Below are 20,845 nucleotides of genomic sequence, written 5' to 3' on the forward strand. Positions count from 1 at the left end.
ACGCTCCATAACAGAGTCCATTATTCTCCTAGGTAAACTATCCTCGTTCAATTGCCTCACATGTCCCCACCACTGAAGCTGGTTTAGGTGCACAGCTTCATCCATTGAGTTCATTCCTAACTTAGCCTTTATCTCTTCATTCTGAATACCCTTCCGCCATTGTTCCCACCTGTTTGTACCAGCAATCATCCCCCTACTTTCATTTCTGTTACTTCTAACTTATGAAAAAGATATCCTGAGTCCACCCAGTTTTCACTCACATAAAGCAAAGTTGGTCTGAAAACAGACTGACATAAAGATAGTTATTTTCGTCCAGGAGCTGACTTTCTTCTTACAGAATACTGTTGATCGCAGCTGCGAGCTCACTGCATTAGCTTTACTGCACCTTGATTCAATCTCACTTACTATACTACCATCATGGGAGAACACACATCCTAAATGCATGAAATTATCTACCTGTTCCAGCTTTGTATCACCAAACTGACATTCAGTTCTCTTAGACTGAAATTGATAGAAAAATGTTTTTTCTCAACTTAGGTACAAACTATGGCAAGAAAATGACATAGCTCATGCCATATAATTACTACTGTTAAGAGTGTTCAATACACTCCTTTAGGCTAGCAACCCGTCGGAAGGACATTTGATTGCTTTCAAGTCTTGCAAAAAGAAAAATGCAAGTCAGTAATGGGACACACGGCCCAATACTTGGAAGGAAGATGATGATGATGATGATGAGAGTGTTCAATAGAGGAATAAAACCCATCCATAAGGCTTTGACATACATTTTAAAAATGTCTTGCATCACCTCAGACCAAAAAATTCCCAAGACTCTTAAAAAAAATTATGAGACACATACAGAGTTATTGCCCAACCAAACAAGAAACGAGAGCCTTTACAAAAATACTGCTTTGCTTTCTCAGTCTAAGTTACTGAATAGAGCACATTTCAGTACCTTTAATACCAGGTAACATGTCCCCTTGCATTGATGCATGCCTGAATTTGTCTTAGCATACTGTCCACTAGTTCATCAAGGTAATGTTGGTCTAAACTGTCCCAGTCCTCAATGGTGATTCGGCATAGTTCTCACAGAATAGGCTCACATCCATAAACAGCCTTTTTTAATTTATCCCAGGCATGTTTCATAGGGTTCGTGCAAGGCAGCACTAGATAGACAGGCCACAAAGCTCAGACCATGACGTCACGAAAGTGGCCGACGTTCAGCATGGCAGTGTATGGTCCGCTCTCACTGTCACCAGGATATTGTTCTTTTATTGACGCCTTCAATTGTGGTTTTATTTAGGCTTGTGTACACTAGTTTTATGGTGGGGGGGGGCTGGCATGGCAGTTTATGTGCTAATATTATCTCAAGAGACATTACTACGAAAAATTAAGCTGACATCTGTCATTTGTAACAGAACACTGTTTCATGTAAAAGATTAAAACTCATGATACGTATAAAAATAGTTTTAATGTTACTAGGAAAATACATGATAGCAATTCACAATAATGGTCTGAAACCTTTCTTAAAAATTACGCTTCAGCTTAAAACTTATCCAACAATTCCCAAGGTTTCAATTTATTAATTTTTCTTTTCTGTGGCGATTTATGGGTGCCCTTACAGTACTTGAGGATTTCTTCTTCTTAGCCATGAGTCCGTCTGTGATTAACTTTTCTATAGTTATTAAATAATATATTACAAAAGATGTATATACATTTGTCAACAAAATTTTTTTTAAACTACTTCCACAACCACTGCATGTTTCAAACATGACAATATAAACTAAGGCCTAAGAAAATGTTCTTTTTAGACACAATAACATCATTTAACTCAACTGCAACAATTTCAAAATGTGAAATTTCTGTAGGTTTGAAGCTTTTACAATATGAGCTCCTGCCATCCACATACTTAATGAAATATGACTAATAGGGATGTCTGCAGGTTTAGCAGAGTATGCATTTATTACCATTAGGGCTTTTAATTTTCGTTCTGACTCAAGGACTTGTTTAACATATATGGTAGCAGTCACCCCTCATTTCCCTGTCTGCCCAAGACTTGCTTCTAATTTGTCAGTTAGAAATTTCCTAAACTGTTTTCAAGAAATTTACTAACTCCAAAATTATTTTTATAGTGTAAAGTAAGGCAGTTTGAGTTCCATTAGCAAGTTTTCCATGGCAACTTTTTTAATTTTGTGACCTCCCCTTGAACAGGGGAAACATGGAAACAAACCAACGCCTTTATTTTTTCTAAGAATGGATGACAACATAGAAGTTTGTACAGTTGTAGCTAATGTGTTATTTACTCTACTGTTACTAACTAGATGCAACTCCCTCTACCCTTCCTCCTTTATAGTTAAGCTCAGGTTTTACATAGACTTCATCCAAAAACAATTCACAAAATCTTTCGTGTTCATTTAACAATTTGTTTCTTTTTCAAGTAATTCCAGTGTGAATCGTCTATGCTTGTAAATACACAGGGTGAGGCACTGTAAGGAACACTGACTGTCTTATCTTCTTATATGCCCCAGGGAATGTGAAAAATATTGAAGGCATCCATGTTATTAGTATACAGGGGTAAGACGCTTTCTTTGCAAAGGCTAAGTTTAACTGTTCCTTGCATAATTCTAATTTATCAGTAATGATTCAGTCATCAATTCCACTTTCAATTTAATTGATAATTTTGTTCACATTCTCTATTTTGTCGTGGACAGTCCCTTTATAGTCACAAGCAGGACTAAACAGAAAATTACATATACTTTTTTTCAAATTTGGCCATTTTAACATCTTGCCTGTCAGTTAATGCACGTATATCAGGGTTATCATTGAACAAAATATAATGCTTTATGGCTTTAAGATCAAGAGCCTGGTTTAATGCCAAAGAAGTATCAATTTTTGTAAATTTTCCTCAGCCATATACATTATGGAAATACTGAGACTTTGGCTGTTAAAACTGACAAAACCTTTGTCAAAATCTAATTTACATTTCATACTGACATTACCCATAACGTTGTCGAAGTCCTTGATCATCTGCTTCCTCAGCTGTCTTTCTTTCTTTCTTCTTCCCATTTTTCAATTTCTTCTTGTCTTTGAACAGGAGTTTTCCTCGGTGTTGGAAGGTTTTTAGACAGATAGTCCGGCATATTTTTTAACTTAGTATGAATAGCGTAGTTTGAGAGTTGTAAATTATTACGATTTACAGTTAAAATAGACCCATCAGGTGTTTTAACAGAATCTTCCCTAATTATAAAATGTTTGTTGAAGTGTTTTATGCACACAGCTGAGCTTGCTGAAGGGACAAATTCGGTTCAATGGATGGCTGATATACATTTTTTTTTTCCAAACGAAGTCAGTAGGAGATTTAAACACTGAAATACTGGGCTGTTTCGAACCACAGTTGCTTCTACTATCAGGTACACAACACGACATGGGCATAATTCATTATGTTCACACACTTTTAAATCATTCAAGACCATATTGCTGTGAGGTTCAGCTCAGCCTAGAAGTGAAGAGGCCGGCCACTTGTGTGACATAGCGCCCGAGGTGGAGCCTTATGGCCTGTCTATCTAGTTGGCCTTGGTTCATGTCCAAAGTCAGTCGATACTGTGATTTACAAGTTACAACTCTCATATTTGTTCCGTATTGAAGTTAACCATACATCAAGAATATTACCAGAATATTTAATAAGACCACATATTCAATACATACCAAGAATCTTATGGTTAAACTTTTACATAATATCAGAGTGTCTTATTAGGTAGATGTTTCACCCTCTATTATGGGCATCATCAGCCTTACCTCAAAGTTACAGTCATTGGTCTTGGACCTTAACAATCCTTGTAAGATATAAAGTTTACAATTCACAACCTTTTTAACATTGTGACATCTTAAAATTAACACAGTAGAAAACATCTAAAATACATGGACAGAACAAATGATGGTTAATGGAGGACACTAGTGATAAAATACACTTTTTTATTAAAATTTAGAACATGATCAGTCCTAACTTACGTCTAAAACCAAAATGGATCTTCTTCAATTTACGCTACCATTATAACATTAAAAGAAACGACACCTTCTAGGGGAACTTTCGTAGTTTAAAACCTGAGTATAACATTAACTCATGCGTGATGTGACCGATGCAACATCAACTTTAAGACAAGAGGCATATGGAAAATTCTAAATTCCCATGAAGCATGAACTGGACTATTTGAAAAGTGGTTTGTATTTACCCTAAATGTAATATTTTTTTAAAAACAATTTTCTGCCCTTTTAAATGCCCCTCAAAATATCAAAAATATGTTTTACTTACACATCAAATATAAATGACTGATCATTTTTTCTGAAACTTTTTAAAATATAAATTTGTAGAGAAATTAATTCTGATGATATACATGCAAAGTTTAAGTTAATTATTGCAGTGCATAGCTGACGAGATGGCAGTGAAGATGACGTCACTTGCAATGACGGCACACCAGTAAAAGGGAAGTTAGCGGCGCAAGACAATTAAATTAATGCAGTGCTCAGATTTACTGTGTGGTAGGCCTGCTGCTCAACTGAAAGAGACAAATGACTGGCCATCGAGTGATTTTGTATCAATATTGCATAATATAATACGATAGATACGGTACATTTATCCCTTTTCTCTAAGGGGTCGAGTATGAAGTGTGGCGAGTTTTTACGACCGTATGCCCTTCCTGACGCCTACCTCATCAGAGGAATTAATGACATGAAACGAATGACATGATATGAGTAACTAAAACGGGTTATATTTACTTTATATGTAGGCCTGAAAGTAGTGTCCACCATTTATTAACTTTTTACATTTAGAAATACTGCCTTCTAACGAAAATAGCCGAGTATAACTCAAATATATTTATAGGTTTGTTAAAGAACAGTGTAGAATGTTTACATGTACAATTTATAGCTCTTTATAGCCTAGAAGTAATGTGTTCACTGCACAAAATTTGAGGTTATCGCATATTGGAACCCCCCCCCCCTACTTTTTTTGGCTGTAAAAGTAGGGGGAAAAAAGGGTCTAATATGCAAGTAAATACAGTATATCTGTAATAACAAAATACCATGTGCTCATTCTGTTTTTTGAGCAACTGCACATTAAAAATATAAGTTAGTTTTATTTCCTACATCTTCACTTGTGTGGAATTTAACACTATACAGGGATACTGTAATTTGTAAAAAATTAATACATAACTAGAGTATATAGAGCCAAGAAATCCACCCTCTTCAGATCTGATCCTATGAAATTGTTTAGCAAAAATAAACAGGAAAGAGGTAATAACATAAAAATAATTATGAATACACAGTTTATAGAATTTATTTAAAAAAGTACAAACGATAATATACAAGTATTTGTGGAAAATATTCACATTAATAGATTCAAATTAACAATTCCCTTGTCATAGTGTCTCAAGGTGTTTGTTGATGAGAATTCTTTCCATTTCAGTAAAACAGAAATAAGGAACTATGGAAAAAAAAAATCTTCAGAAGGAGAAATGTAAAAATAATATCATTACTTATGTAGCCACAGCATCATCTTCCACAGGCATTTCCTCTTGAGGCTGCTGAAAATTATTTAAAAAAATTATTTTAAAAAATTCAGTTGTATAATGGATACTGAACAATTGAAATTATGACAATTTATAAACAAAAGATTAGTCTAAAACAAGTTGTCATGCAATATTTATTACTATTATATCTATGGTACTTAAACAAATGACTTAATTCAAAGGGTCTAACTGTACAATTAGCAGCAATTAATAATGTTCTTTTTTTTTTTTTTGCCATTGGCTTTACGTCGCACTGACACAGATAGGTCTTATGGCAACGATGGGATAGGTAAGGCCTAGGAGTTGGAAGGAAGCAGCCGTGGCCTTAATTTAGGTACAGCCCCAGCATTTGCCTGGTGTGAAAATGGGAAACCACGGAAAACCACCTTCAGGGCTGCCCGACAGTGGGATTCGAACCCACTATCTGCCGGATGCAAGCTCACAGCCGTGCGCTCCTGACTGCATGGCCAACTCGCCCGGTAAATTAATAATGTTAAGAGGCAATGTATTTAGCTTTCAGTTGTCGAATCATTCCATGAGCATACCCCACTTAACATCATCCAAGGTACACAAGCTCCGTAGCTTTTTTAGTCGACTATTACAAGAGGTAGGGGACTACCATGGATATTACCTATTTCTATCTGACAGCTAAGAAGAATGTGAGTTTCAAAGTAATACAGAAGAATAATAAAAAGTAGGAAAAGTAAAGATCATAACTGAATTTAAATTCAAACAACACAGTTTAATAAAATGTTACTGTGGAAGGCAGTTTTTTTTTTTTTTGTTTTTTTTTTTTAAACATTTAGAAACAAGGAAGTACAAAACATAATGCATTTGTTTTAAACAAATGAAAATTTGCACTGGGAGCTTAGATGCAAGTTACCAACGTGTTGCAGTTTACAGCACATTTGAAAGCTGCAATAAAATACCAGGATTAAATGTCACTCCGATTAAGCACAATGCATGCATTGTTCCTCTATACTGCATTGATGTGTAGGAACAAGGATTCCTTGACCTTTGTCCTATGGGTTGTATAGGCTCCCCGAATGGGTCTGATGATAAAGGCATTCATCAGACACAATCCCTTGCATGACCCGTACAGTGAGGGAAAAAAAACAACCTAGAAAGCTGTTTCACTAGATATGAAGAGAAAAATCATTGAAGTAGTATATTCAAAAGAACTGCAGGGTGCGACCATTACGTGGAGAATTTTCAATACCAATATTTGTATTACTCAAAATAATTGGTAATTAAATTGTATTTGATGTAAGTGTAAGATGCATGTAATAGTTGCGTATATACATCAAAATAATTCAAATACTGTAGTCCAAATAAAACGTATAATCATTTGACTGCAGAATAAAGGCAGAAATATGAAAAGCTTTGTTACTCATAGATAGAGGCACCTGTTTTTTGCCAAGTGCAAAATCGCAAAATTTTTGCAAAATTTTACAAATTAGGCTCAAAAACACGAAACTATTTACGTTTAAGCAAACTCGCAAAATCTTTTACGAAATTATTTGGAATTGCATCATTTAAAGTTTATGACGGAGATTCGAAGCAAGTTGTGGCAATAAAATCCGATAATCGATGCCACAATTGACTTTATACGCTTTCAATATATATCGAAAGCTAAGATATAGTATATCGATTATCGCTAAATGTCCTGTGAAGCAAGAAATTTATCGTATTCATCAATCCCTGGTATTCAATTACGTGTAACTCGTCACTGTGTATTTCCTCTTGCCTGTTGAAATTCGCTGCTGATTGGAACTTTTAATTTCCTATTTTGTGCTCAGTTTATTAAAATGGTTGCGACAGTTTTTGATAGAGAAAAAGAATTTGCATCGGAAGGATTTTACGTGTTTGACAAAACTAGAAAGATTCTGATTGTGCAAATACTGCAATGTGCGAATTGAGTGGCAGAGAAAGGACACATGCCTGAAACATATTAATAACAGAGTTTCACATAAGAAGAACAAGGAACAGGCGCTAACGACGACGGTCATCAGAAGACAAGCCAGTCTCATAGACACTAGTTCAGCAGCAAAACGAGCGAAACACGATACGATAAAGACACATTCATTATATCTACAACTCGAGCTTTACTGGAGGCAAATATTCTACTGGAAAAAGTTGATCATCCAAAGCTGAGAGAGTGGATGGAGAAATATATACCAGGTTTGTGCAATACTATAAATTTTTTCTGCGGAAGAGATGTGAGGTTATGTTTTTCTGTTAACTTTGTACTGTTATGATAGTTTTCTTGTTTAATGTTACTTAGGCCTAGATAATGCATGCTAGATCCCTCATTTACTTAGAATTATAAATCATTTAATTCATTCAAATGATGTTAAATAGCCCTCTGATAATAGGCCTATTGATTTTTTTAAGATGCTGGAGGCTTGCCCACAGCTGGAAGACTGAGAGAAGGTTCTGTACCTCGAATCATCGAAGAGGAGGAAAGATTAAAAGAAGCTGCGAAAGATGAGAGTTTCAATTCTTTGTGATGAAACTACTGATAAAAAAGGGCAATGTGTATTTATGGTTCTGATAGAAGTGCTTAGTTGTGGCGATAGTTCAGTTCAGAAGTTATTTGCAGGGGGAGTGAAAGTTATTGAAATGCTATTGCTACAGAATGTTCACAAGCAATTATGAGTGTAATTCACAAACTTGAAATTCGGTACCAGAATGTAGTTTCTATAACTTCAGATTCAGCACGTTACATGGGCAAGTGTATAAACGCAATTAGGGTTCTAGTTTCAGAAGGGTTCATACACACACAGTGCTGGGCTCATAAACTGAATTTGGTGGGCAGTGTGTGGGCTGTGGAACTTAGTGCTTTGAACCAATGTGTTGTACAGGCAAAACACATCTTCCTTAACCCGATAAGTGCTACGCCCGTCTATAGACGGTGCGCGAGAATTTTAATTTTTTCGAGTTTCCCGGTTCACTTTCGAGTGCGAATTTGATCTCTGACATGTTCTGCCATCTGTTGGGCATTATGTAGAACTAACTGATCAGAGATTATAGCTTCGGGAAGTATCTTACAGAGCTTTTTGTAGACGTTTGTGGAGTTCATCTGTGATGTAAACAAACATGGCAGAACAACAATTTATTTGCCCTTGCAGCAATGTTATTTCGGATCACAGAATCTTTCAGTTATTAACCACAGCGGAAAGTGATGATGGAGATAATCATTTTAAGGAATTGTTAAGCAATTTTGAAAGTGAGAGTGATTGAGAGAGTGCCGAAAATATTGTATGTGAGAGAGCAACAGAGCCTCCTTCTAAACGAAAGAAAAAAAACACGGTTAGTACAAGAGCTATTTTATTGCTAATTTTGTGGCGGATGGATTACTTTTCTTCACCAGAGTTCCAGGTAACTGTGACAGGCTCTGAAGGCCAAGTAGTGTTTGATGACAACCCGAAAATCATTGACGTTTTAGAAACTTTTGTGCCATTGGTGTTGGTGCAGATAGTTGAACAAATTGGCATCACCAACAACCAGTAGAAAACATTTAACTATCCCCACATTCCAGGTTTGGAAAGTATTTTAAAATATCAACTTATATACTTCTAAGAAGTTACATGTATTAGTTGCCTGCAGATTTTAGGAAATAATATTATTTTGGGCTCTTTACTTTGTATAAAGATAATGCACACATGTGCACATAAGTGTAATTTTGTTTTGTCCCAAAATAATATTGAACATAAGTGTAGGATTTTCCATTTCCATTTAGATTTATAAACAACCAATATTTATAAACATTTTAAGCTAATCACCCCACTGATAAGTTAAAAATGGAGGCTTCTACAAAGTTTTTTAAATACGAATGAAAAAACTCAGCACTGAGGTACCAGTCAACTGGTAACTCAGCACTTAAAAGGTTAATACACGAAAGAGAAAGCATGCATACATTCAATTCTTGAAGCACAAATATGAAGACGAACCCAGTAAAGCTCAACTCTTCCCTATTTCTGTGATCACCAGGTGGAACTCATGGTTTAAAAGTGTTGAGTACCTTGGAGAATATCTTCATGATCTAGTAGACTTTGTTGAAACTATTGAAGACGAGAGTGTTGCAGTGAACTATTTCAAAGCCTTGACCCCAAGCGAAGTAACAAAAATTCATTGCCTAGCTATTTTTCTTGTTGAGCATTGCTCAAAATGTTGTAACTTGCTGCTCACATAAGAGAGTTCCAACATGCCGTTAATTCATGTACTTAAGTCTAAGCTTAGCGACCTTTCAAAGGGCTTTAAATTACTAGAGGATGCATTTTTTTTTAGACAACGTTGGATAAACTTTCCAAACTACCAAAACCAATGCAGACACAATTAACATCTTTGTTTCAATCTGTAGGAAGAGCAAGCCTGAAAAAGCTGAACCAATTAATAGAGTTTGACACAGGAAAGTTTATCATTTCTTCTCTCGGTAAACTGTTTGATCCAAGAAGCATAATGGAAGGGGATTTAGAAAATGATGAATTCTCTTGTCTAATAAAGCAAATTCCCATCTTACGAGAACTTTCAATGTCAGAATACATTGAACCATACACTGTGTTTAGGGATCTAGTTACTAGTTCATGTAAAGCAGGTAGAGATAGGTTGATGTAATTGCCATTCTTCTTTCCATGAAACCAGAATATGAGCATTCTGTGGAAGCTGCAGTGAAGGCTTTATGGATCCCTGTCAGTAATGTTGATAATGAGAGGGCATTCTCAACGTAATGTCTGACAGGAGAACAGCTCTGACCTCAAGTAATATGGAACTCATGGTATCTCTGTCTTTTTCAGACTGATATGTAAATTATATACTTAGGCTAGGCCATACTTGTTAGTGACAGCTGATACAATTTTTTCAAACTTCCATGTTTTGATATAATGTGTAATACTGCATGTGTTTTAAGCAGAAGCGTAACTCATGTATTTATAAACTCTTATGCAAAAATATGTTGTTATACTGCAAATATGCAATCAGCTAAGTTACTGGTTTACCTTTTATAGCTGAAAAGTGGAAATAAAATTTAGCAAAATTATTGACGAAATAAAATAAAAGTAGTTAAAAATATACCCAAATAGCTGTTAAAAAATGATGAAATTAGGCAAAACTTTTCAACACAAACAGGTGCCTCTACTCATAGATAACTGTTTAGTGCATAACAATGTATCATAACACTTAGAAAATAATGTTTCTGCCTCCAAACTGTACTTCGATTTTATAATCCCTAGATCGAGGCATGATTCACAGAACGAAGATAGCTTATAGGTTGCATCTAGTGAGACATATGCGATTGAAAATTTCAATGGAACGTGATCTGAATGTAAACATTTTAGAGGCCATTCAAATATTCACTGCTTCATGGAAGTCATTAAACTCTACAAACAACTATGAATTGTTTCCATAAAGCAGGCAAAGAGAGGGAAGATTTTGTGACTGCCAGAAGTGGAATGTGTAGCTGTGGACCCTTAATTAGACTGACATTAGAAGTAACTGGTGTATTTATGCCTGAAATTTAATGTAGAAGATGATGAATTTAATTCAGACAAAGAAACAAATGTTGTACAAACATACTGAAGATTATGATATTGTGTCTGAAATAATGGAAGCTAAAGTTGTCAAAGAAAGGGATGGTGATGAGGAAAGTGAGGAAGAAATTTAATACCTCTGTGCAAAAACTGGTCAAGTCCCAATTATTCTGAAAGGCGACAATTTATGTCCACAAGATAGAAAAAAAATGTGCTGCGCACTTATGAAAGAAATCAGACGTGTTCAACTTTAAGTAACCTCTCTACTATTGAGGACAACTTGACTGCATCTTCAATATGCACCAAAAAAGAGAGAAGTTTTTTATCAACAGAATCGATACTTCTCCAATTACAGAAACTGTCTGATTAATGTATTGAAGGCCCCAATACATCAAAGGGTGGTGGAGAAACAAGAAGGGGAAGTGATTTATTCAACAGTACAAAAACATCTGCAATGGGTAGAAGGCAACTGTGAAATGAAAAAGCATGGAAAATTAACGTTTTGAAACCCAAGAGTGAGATTAGCAAATTATTGGGGTAAAAACTGTTGGCCCGGACTGCAAGTGTCAAAGAAAATGCTTTTCAAAAAAAGTGACGTAAAAAAAAAATTCCTAGTTCTATGAAACTGGTGACAAAAATATGCAAGGTACTGTACGCATCTCAATGGACTTATTAGCGTTTCTGGAGTTCAGCACAGAAGACCAAGATGCAGAAGGGGTTGTGTAAGGTAAGTAAATGTAACTTACCTCTCCCTTGGCCACTCTTCTTAATCTTGGCTCCAAAGCCAAACTGTATTACATCATTTATTCATAAACTCACTAATCGATCATTCTCCGTAACCTAATATTTTTGCTCACTTCTCCTATGTTTCAGATTTGTTTGGGAGAAGGTGAAGCCACTGTTTGTAAAATAGCCACAGGGTAATGAAAACAGGGCAAAGACTGGTGACCAATAACCTAACATCTCTGCCCAGTAAGTGTGGAAAACAAGCAAACAGAATGCCAGAGAAAATTGTTATGGACATTAATGAATACATTAGAAGCTTTCTGAGAAGAACATTGCGTTATAGCAGGGGGGTTACATAAGGCGTATTACTTATTTCCAGAACTAAAAATACCGAAATGTATATTCTATAACAACAACATTTTGAGCCTGACCATATCTAATGAAAGAGGAAGGAAAGCCTATTTCTCCCACAGTCACATACGATGACTATAATATATATTTTAAAACCAACTTTAACACTTTCAACACTACCATATTTTAATGTGGACCCTAGCAGTGAACTGGGTCTTCCCTTAATTTGATAGATTTTGTACTGTAAAGCCCAATGTTCTTTCACTGCCTGTGCAACATTTATAACAGGGTCCATCACCAATCAGGGCAAATACATTTGATGATGATGCTTGATGTTTAAAGATGAATAACTTACATCTAGGTCATCAGCCCCTAATGGTACAAAATGAGATGAAATGTAATGACAATTTGAAAGTCCAAAATCATCCACTGACCAGAATTCAAAACATGATGACGAAGAATGAATGGGTAAATATGAATTTAAAACAATCAGTGGATCCGACCCCAATGCCTCATATTCCCAGAAACTATCATAAAACAATAGCACGAAGGTCGATCAAATATAGATGATGATTATGCTTGCTGTTTAAAGGGGCCTAACATCGAGGTCATCAGCCCCTAATGGTACGAAATGAGACGAAATGAAATGACAAAGTAAAAGCCCCAAAATATCCACTGACCACAGTTCAAAACATGAGGACGAAGAATGAATGGATAGATATGAATTTAAAATGTTCAGTGGAACCAACCCACAGTGCCTCACATGCACAGACGCTGGCGTAGAACAATTGTAGTACTGACCAAGGGACTGCTTCTATAGCACAATACTTAGAGTTTGTGATTTTTAGCATTTGCGATAAATGCGAAATATGCCGAAACTTTGTCAGTGTATGTGCCTTCATCTTATATGACCCGTACGGGTGGTTTTTAGCGATTTCGAATTCGCGATAAAATGCGAAATTGGTTCAAAATGCAAAATTATACAATTTATGCTAAATAGATGCAAAACTCTCAGTTTTATACGAAATAAACATATATTTTTAAAAAGTATGCATTTTTCTTAAAAATAAGATATAAATGTTATTTATTTCAGGAGAAATAATTATTACGGCGCCCACTACGATCGTAAAGCGGTAACATGCTTTGGCGGACACTTCCGTCTTGGTGCACGGAACATCTATAAGTTCATTATCGCAGTTAGCTGGTCGGAGAGATTTATTCTCTTTGTTTCGCAGCCTAACCGATTGATGTCAGATGATACCTGAAGCTATTTTCTCTGTGTAAAAAGTAACTCTGAGCTGAAATACGGAAAATAAAAAGCACCTCATTTTGCCGCTCGTTGTAAACAATCATGGCGGCATCCATGCGCGGCATGGAAGAGTTTATTCGTAACTGGCTTGAAAATAGTGATGTTGAAAGTGGAAAAGATTCTTTGGAGAGTGAAAATTCTTCATCTTCAAATGACAGTGATGAAAGTGATTCCGAGATGATAGTGCCAATTGAAACTACGTGACAAAACCAGAATGCAACAAGAGCGAGTCAGAAGTCTACTTTTTTTTTTTTTTTTTTTGCTAGTTGCTTTACGTCGCACCGACACAGATAGGTCTTACGGCGACGATGGGACAGGAAAGGCCTAGGAATGGGAAGGAAGCAGCCGTGGCCTTAATTACGGTACAGTCGCAGCACTTGCCTAGTGTGAAAATGGGAAACCACGGAAAATCATCTTCAGGGCTGCCGACAGTGGGGTTCGAACCCACTATCTCCTGGATGAGCTCACAGCTGCGCGCTCCTAACTGCACGGCCAACTCACCCGTTGAGAAGTCTAGTAAAATGATACTTGGAATTATGATCTTGTTGACAATAATGTAACATCTAAACCAGTTTTTGAAATTCACTCTATAGTGAGGAGGGGGTTGGGTAATAATCCGAAAGAAATGGACTTAGGGAATGAATATCTAAACCCACAGTTCTGGGATCACGTTACTAAGGAAACCAATACCTATGCCTCTACATTTCTTGCTAATTTATCTGCTTCCCTTGAAACCAGTAATACTTACGAACAAAAACATTGGTTTCCTGTTACGATAGACGAGCTAAAAGCTCACTTTGCTTTGTGTATTCTTATGTAGCCTATGTGATTAATCAAATTTATGTTACAGTGACGAAAAAATAAATAGTATGTAAGGGAATATTTCCTTTCACAAGTAATGGCAGGCCAAAGGGTTAAATCATTCAATGTGTGGAATTCCTTTCACTGGCTAAAGAGCACTGCAAAGACCAGTCAATCAAACAGCAAATACACTTTCAAGCACCACGTTCATTCTCTTTGTGTGTTGACCCTTGATCTTAGTCGGTTATTCTTGACATTGGTGTTGAGTAGTAGTTCCGTTTAAATGTACGGTAGCGATTTATTTTATTGTCTGTTAGTCATGGGTCAAAGAGAAGTGACGATCAAACAGTATGCCGAAAGTCACAAATCGGGACATATTTATGTAAGGATACAGATGGCCTATATTGATGTGCCGACTCTGCAACCAAAACCTTGAAGAAGAAAAAATGTTTTGCAGGCTTTCCTTTGCCTTGGCAGCACTTCTGTGCATTTGGGCCTCTACGAACAGTGTCGATGTAGAGTTTTTTTTAGCAAGTACAACATAATTGTAACTGATAGGCGGTCTCAAATGAAGGAGGACACCTTTTAAATAATTGGCATATTGTACTTAAATCATCACTGAAATTCCTCTTCCTTGTAGGTGTGTTGTACTGTGATAAATAAATACGTTCAGAATAGTATTTTTCACTTTGAAATTGTGTTTGTAAATTTGAAAATAAGCATATTCCTGTGTGTTCGTTAATACTTCTTGCAGTCTTATGTTGATGTTTGTCTTATTTTCCATAGTGAATTCAAAACTGCATGATGAGCAATGTGTGATTAAACAGCATGATTTTACTCCCAACTGTTGTGCGTGCAATTTAGCAAATTTTGCCTATTATTAACCAATTTGCTACAAAATGCTAAATTTGAGAAGTTTAGATGCTACAAAACGCTAAATTTAAAAATCAAAACGCTAAATCACTGATTTTTAAATGCTATAAACCACGAACTCTAACAATACTGAATCGATGATACTTGTAGTCAAAAGGGGTCAGATATAAATGATAGCGCAACAACGGATCACTTGTGATTATAATATGGGCACTTACGTTAATTTTTTAAGATTAATAATTATTTGAGTGAACAATTTGAGTAAATATAGGTCATGCCACTTCGATCATGTTATTTTTAAAGAAGTAATGACTTAATGAATTATCTTTCTCTCCATAATACCAAAGAATTTTGAAATGATTGAAGAATTTTGAAGTGACATAGATGTTGATTCCCATAGGGAACCTGAAACATTTGTTCCAAATGAGTAAATTTATAATACCAATTGCCATATCTAATGAAAGAGGAAGAAAAGCCTAGGTGTGCTAGGTACCAACTGAGGAGCCCAGCCTAGCACACGGGGGCGAAACGCTGGCAACCAGGAATGAGTTAGCTGGAAAATTTATAATGTCCAATAACGGACCATTTATATTGGTATTAAGAATTTTGAAGTGATCGATGAGTTTTGAAATGAATGTGAGAATTTTTTTTATTTTATTGAGAAAACATTTTCCTGATAACAAATGATACGGATGGTAATTGAGTATGAACAGTTTCGGTCAAATGAATCTATCGCGCTGTGATGTAATTAGGAAAAATTTTGTAGAAACAAGTAGGAGTTTAGGAAGCATTTCATGTGACGTTTAAAGAAAGAGGACGTGATTTTAATTTTTACTTTTGACTTAATTAACTTCAAGGACTTGCGTCAGACACATTTTCATAACTCCCAATCGAGATTGTATACAGACTGTAATCATGTTTATTCATTTTATTTATTTGGAGGCCTCTAATTAGACAACATTTTAAGCTTAATGGATGAGACATGAAGTCAGTTATTTATTATTTATTATTCAACATAAGATTCAAAGCATTTAATACACCTTTTAAGACTTTTTCCTTATTTTTAATATATAATATTATGTAAAACTTAATTATTTCTTTCAATGCCTTCCTAGGTTAAGTGATTATTAGTTAAGGATTATTATAAGCCATGCGGAAACTAACCAGCTAGGTGGTTTTTTATTAAATTATCCTTGATATCTATGCCTAACGTCATCTTCAATACGGAACAATAATGAGAGTTGTTACTTGTAACCAGCTATCGAACAGGAGACGTCCATTATGAGGGTTAGGTTTAGCCGACAGCGTATCCCGGTGATCTTTTCTCGATGCGGAACCCATAGCCCAGAAGTATGAGTTACTTAGAAATCTATATGGTATTCGAGCTAGCCTGGATCTCACGCGACTCGACCTGGACGTGGGAACGGCGCAACGTTTTCTTTGTAAGATGGGATTAATACCGACATTGTAAATAACAGGAGTTTTTCATACCTATACCCTCTTGCTGGCCCAGCCCAAGTCCCGTACAGGGACGGCAGAGTCTACTGGTACAGGCAGAATGCAAGGGAAGTGTGACCCTGGGTGGATACGCGGCGCTGAAGTAACATGTAGCAGTGACCCACTAGTGGGTCACACTGTCCCACACTGACAGTCACATGGTGCTAGATGTGTTTAAAGATGGGCAGAAGCTTTCAGAACAGTATGTACCAAAATATTATCAGGAGTACTACCCAAATATTAAGTCATGCAACCCTTCAGAACAAGAATAGACTAAAGATCCTAGCAAGGTCTACAAGATACAGGAATGTTTTCATTTTTAAATGCTGATTTGAATCAGTTTTGTTGCATCTGTCACAAATATGTATCAGCCTTCCATTTTTGCTTTGATAACCAACCTATAACTGCCAACCTTTAGAAATCAAAAACAGGAATAAATTTTAATTCTTGGATTTCATCACATATAATGCGCCATGGTCTAAGTGGAAAAAAAAAAAGGATAGGATAAAAGGCATACAGTACATATCTACAAGTGAATTAACCATTAAATTTAAAATCTTAAACTTAAAAATCAAAAACAGTTACAAGAAAATTTACCAATCACTCTCATTTATGACACATACATACGAATAATAATACAGTTGAATGTTGATATCTCAAACCTCCATTACTCGAATTTTCAGTATCTCGAAGTAACTTAAATTATCCGGCCGTTTGTCCTATTCTTCAAGTGTATTTATTTCTCTATTACTCTAAATTCAGTTACACGAATTTCTCGAAGCAAACATTTCCTCCTTTGAAGCACAAAATACTCTGCAACTCGAATTTTCTCAACATTAACTGTGCAATACGGCATTTGTGGTTTGTGAGGAACAGTTAACAAGTAAAGAAAGGGTTACAGTGAATCTGAGAACTAATATGACGGGAACCGAAATACTTGAACTTCTAGTGATCGGACAATTGGTAAAGCCTCGAGGTTTCTCGGGTGTCAATTTATTACCGGTCACGTATGAAAGTAAGCCCAGAAGTCGCAGATGACGAGCTCCATTTACGAAACTCAGCTGTCTGGTATTGACAAGAAGTTTCAATATGAAGTTTCTGCAGCCAGCAGAAGAGACTAACGGATTATTTTCCAAAGGTGTTAACGGAGCTATGGTTCTTGTATCACTACTGTATGTAGTTACTATAAGTTACTAAAATAAGGCCCGGTTTCATCAACACATGTTAAATATATACTAACAAGTAGTTAGTTAATACGGAGTTAAAAATTTAACATCTTGTTAGGTTTCTTGCGTTTCATCAAACTTTTCTTGTGAAATGTTAACTAATCAACTGTTAACTCTCCCAATATTGCGAACTGGTGCGAATCAAGGAGGCAGTGGTACGAACATGCTGTTTTACAGCGCGCTCCGATGCGCTTTTGTTTGAGTACAGCTGTAAAATATGAAAAAAAAAAAGTGAAACGAAATCGTAGTTCTAATCTTTCCTCCGTCGAAAAAGAGTTGCTAATTGAATTAGTTAGTAAATATATATGTTAATGAGTGCAAGTGCACAGACGGCTTGACGATAAAAGAAAAAGACGAGGCGTGGGAGAAAGTCCGCGAGGGTTTCAATGGGGTTATACTTTTTTAGCGGGTATCCACTGTCACCTAACAAAATCACTTCGTTAATTGTCCCACTTCAAACTGTGCTCTGATATGGGAGTTATTAAATATTGTATTGTCGTGTGCAGTACCAGGCCACCTAGCAAGTATATCCCTGATTTGGAGGTTAGGTTCACTAATCACCTGAACATTAACATTAACAGAGAAATATCCCTTCCGATTACGATATATTTCGGCCCAACTGCCTCCAAGTGATTGGATTTTTACGTGTGTGCAATCTATTTCACCTAGAACAAACACCAGGAAAACGACTTATTTCATAGATAATTTGCTGACGCTCTTCTACTGAAGGGAATGTTATATACCTCCTTCTCATGGATGCTATTGCTGCAGACACTCGACAAACAACTCTACTAACAGTGGATTTAGAAATTCCAGCATTGTCTCCGACCATTATGTGAAAAGAACCAGTAGCAAAAAATCGTAATATTATCAGTACCTGCAACATTGGAGAAAGAGGTAAGTTTCTCTTCGTAAGATATTCCAACCTCACTAGAGTTTTGTCAACAACCTTAGCAACGATTATTTTCGATAACCTGTATCTATGAAGTAGTTCAGCATCTGGCAAATTTTCGAAGTCATTACGTCGCTGAACTCTTCTTCGATCAGGATTGTTTTGTAAAAGATCTAAATAGAGCAGTTCCGCATCGAACGAGAGATTCACAGCAGCCATTTTGGAACAGGTTGCTAAATGCTAATGTTCGCCATTTAACATTGGAAATGGCTGATGTTAACTTTAATACACAGTTTAACATTTGTTAATGTTAACAGTTGTTGATGAAATGCAAATTTTCTTAAATCGTATGTTAAAATGATTTTTTTTTGCTAGGGGCTTTACGTCGCGCCGACACAGATAGGTCTTATGGCGACGATGGGATAGGAAAGGCCTAGGAGTTGGAAGGAAGCGGCCGTGGCCTTAATTAAGGTACAGCCCCAGCATTTGCCTGGTGTGAAAATGGGAAACCACGGAAAACCATTTTCAGGGCTGCCGATAGTGGGATTCGAACCTACTATCTCCCGGATACAAGCTCACAGCCGCGCGCCTCTACGCGCACGGCCAACTCGCCCGGTTTAAAATGATTTAACACCTTGTTAAGTATTAACATGTTTTGATGAAACCAGGCCTAAGTGTTATAATTTATTAAAGCGATGCCATAAAATAGTTTCTTTGGATACTTTTAAGTGTTGTTAAAAATAATGTATTCAGTAAAAGACCGTAGATACATATGACTCAATTAAGTGCTATACATGCTCAAAAACAGTATTCTCTATATATCGAAATTTCAATAACTCGAAATAAAATTTATCTCCCGAGACGATTCGAGATATCAAGGTTCCACTGTATTTATATCGCACCGATACACACAACAAAACGCATAATTGTTTCCTTTATTAGACTGTAAAATGAACGGAAATTTAATTTTATATGTATCTCTGAACACTTGGAGATAACGTTTGTTCAGTTTTTTGGCCACAGCGTGAAGAGAAAATACCAGAAACTGTCACCGACACAACTCCCTTGAAATACATTCAACTCATTAAAATTGTGAAGTAAGAATGAACAAAAATGCACTGAAATATGCAAAACTACCACATACAAAACAGATCAGTATGTCTCACATTATTAGCATACGACTTTGACACGGGGAAAAGCACAGAACCGCAAGAAAAAACATGTGGCTTACAACTGCAATGAAAGTACGCACAGAAACGCTGTTAATAGTGCGCGAACCACACAATAAGAAACTCATTTTTTCGTCCCGATTAACTGAGTCGCTAGTGCGGGATAGCCTCTCTCGCTTGTAGGAAGATTGCCGTCCCGAATCCCCAGCCGTAAAGCGCACGTGCTGCTGTAGCGAGCAAGAAACACGATACCCGAAGGCGACGGACGATACACTCGCGAAATAAATACGCTTGAAAATGCTGTTGGGTAAATTACACAATCACATAAGAATTTTGTCCTAGGGGAAGAGTATTGACCCTACTGGAGGTTATATTGCTCAAAAATAGGAAGAATTAAAAATAAATCTGAAAATCGGAAAACTAGTTAAAAAACGGAAAGTATCTGGGTAAATCGGAAGAGTTGGCAGGTATGCCAACCAAATGGTCTTTTTGGAAATTAAATTGAGGAAAATATATCGTATGGTTTTGCTTTTGAGTAATAAATAAATACAATTTAAACATGACCAAAACACCATTGTTTCTTCTGGGGCAAACAATATTAAGTCCATCGTCCTAAAGAATAGAAGCCTCCGTGGCTCAGGCAGCAGCGCGTCGGCCTTTCACCTCTGGGTTCCGTGGTTCAAATCCCAATCACTCCATGTGAGATTTGTGCTGGACAAAGCAGAGGCGGAACAGGTTTTTCTCCGGGTACTCCGGTTTTCCCTGTCATCTTTCATTCCAGCAACACACTCCAATATTATTTCCTTTCATCTGTCAGTCATTAATCATTGCCCCAGAGGAGTGCGACAGGCTTCAGCAGCCAGCACAATTCCTTTCCTTGCCGCTACATGGGGGCTTCATTCATTCCATTCC

At 36.4% G+C, this 20,845-nt stretch overlaps 1 protein-coding gene across 2 annotated transcripts in view; it reads right to left on the bottom strand.

The window, feature by feature from the left end:
* Window positions 1-5,313: 5,313 nt before the first annotated feature.
* The window catches only part of LOC136863402 (PCNA-associated factor), a 37,785-nt gene continuing 22,253 nt past the window's right edge, over window positions 5,314-20,845 (bottom strand). Inside the window, exon 4 of one of the 2 annotated variants that reach the window (XM_067139813.2) lies at window positions 5,314-5,573. In XM_067139813.2, the coding sequence (XP_066995914.1) occupies window positions 5,529-5,573 (45 nt within the window). In that variant the 3' untranslated portion in view covers window positions 5,314-5,528. Of the gene's footprint in view, window positions 5,577-20,845 lie in introns of both variants that reach the window. The other variant, XM_067139812.2, reaches the window with a different exon arrangement.

This window comes from Anabrus simplex, chromosome 2 (assembly GCF_040414725.1).
Source record: "Anabrus simplex isolate iqAnaSimp1 chromosome 2, ASM4041472v1, whole genome shotgun sequence".
NCBI classification, from domain to species: Eukaryota; Metazoa; Arthropoda; class Insecta; order Orthoptera; family Tettigoniidae; genus Anabrus; species Anabrus simplex.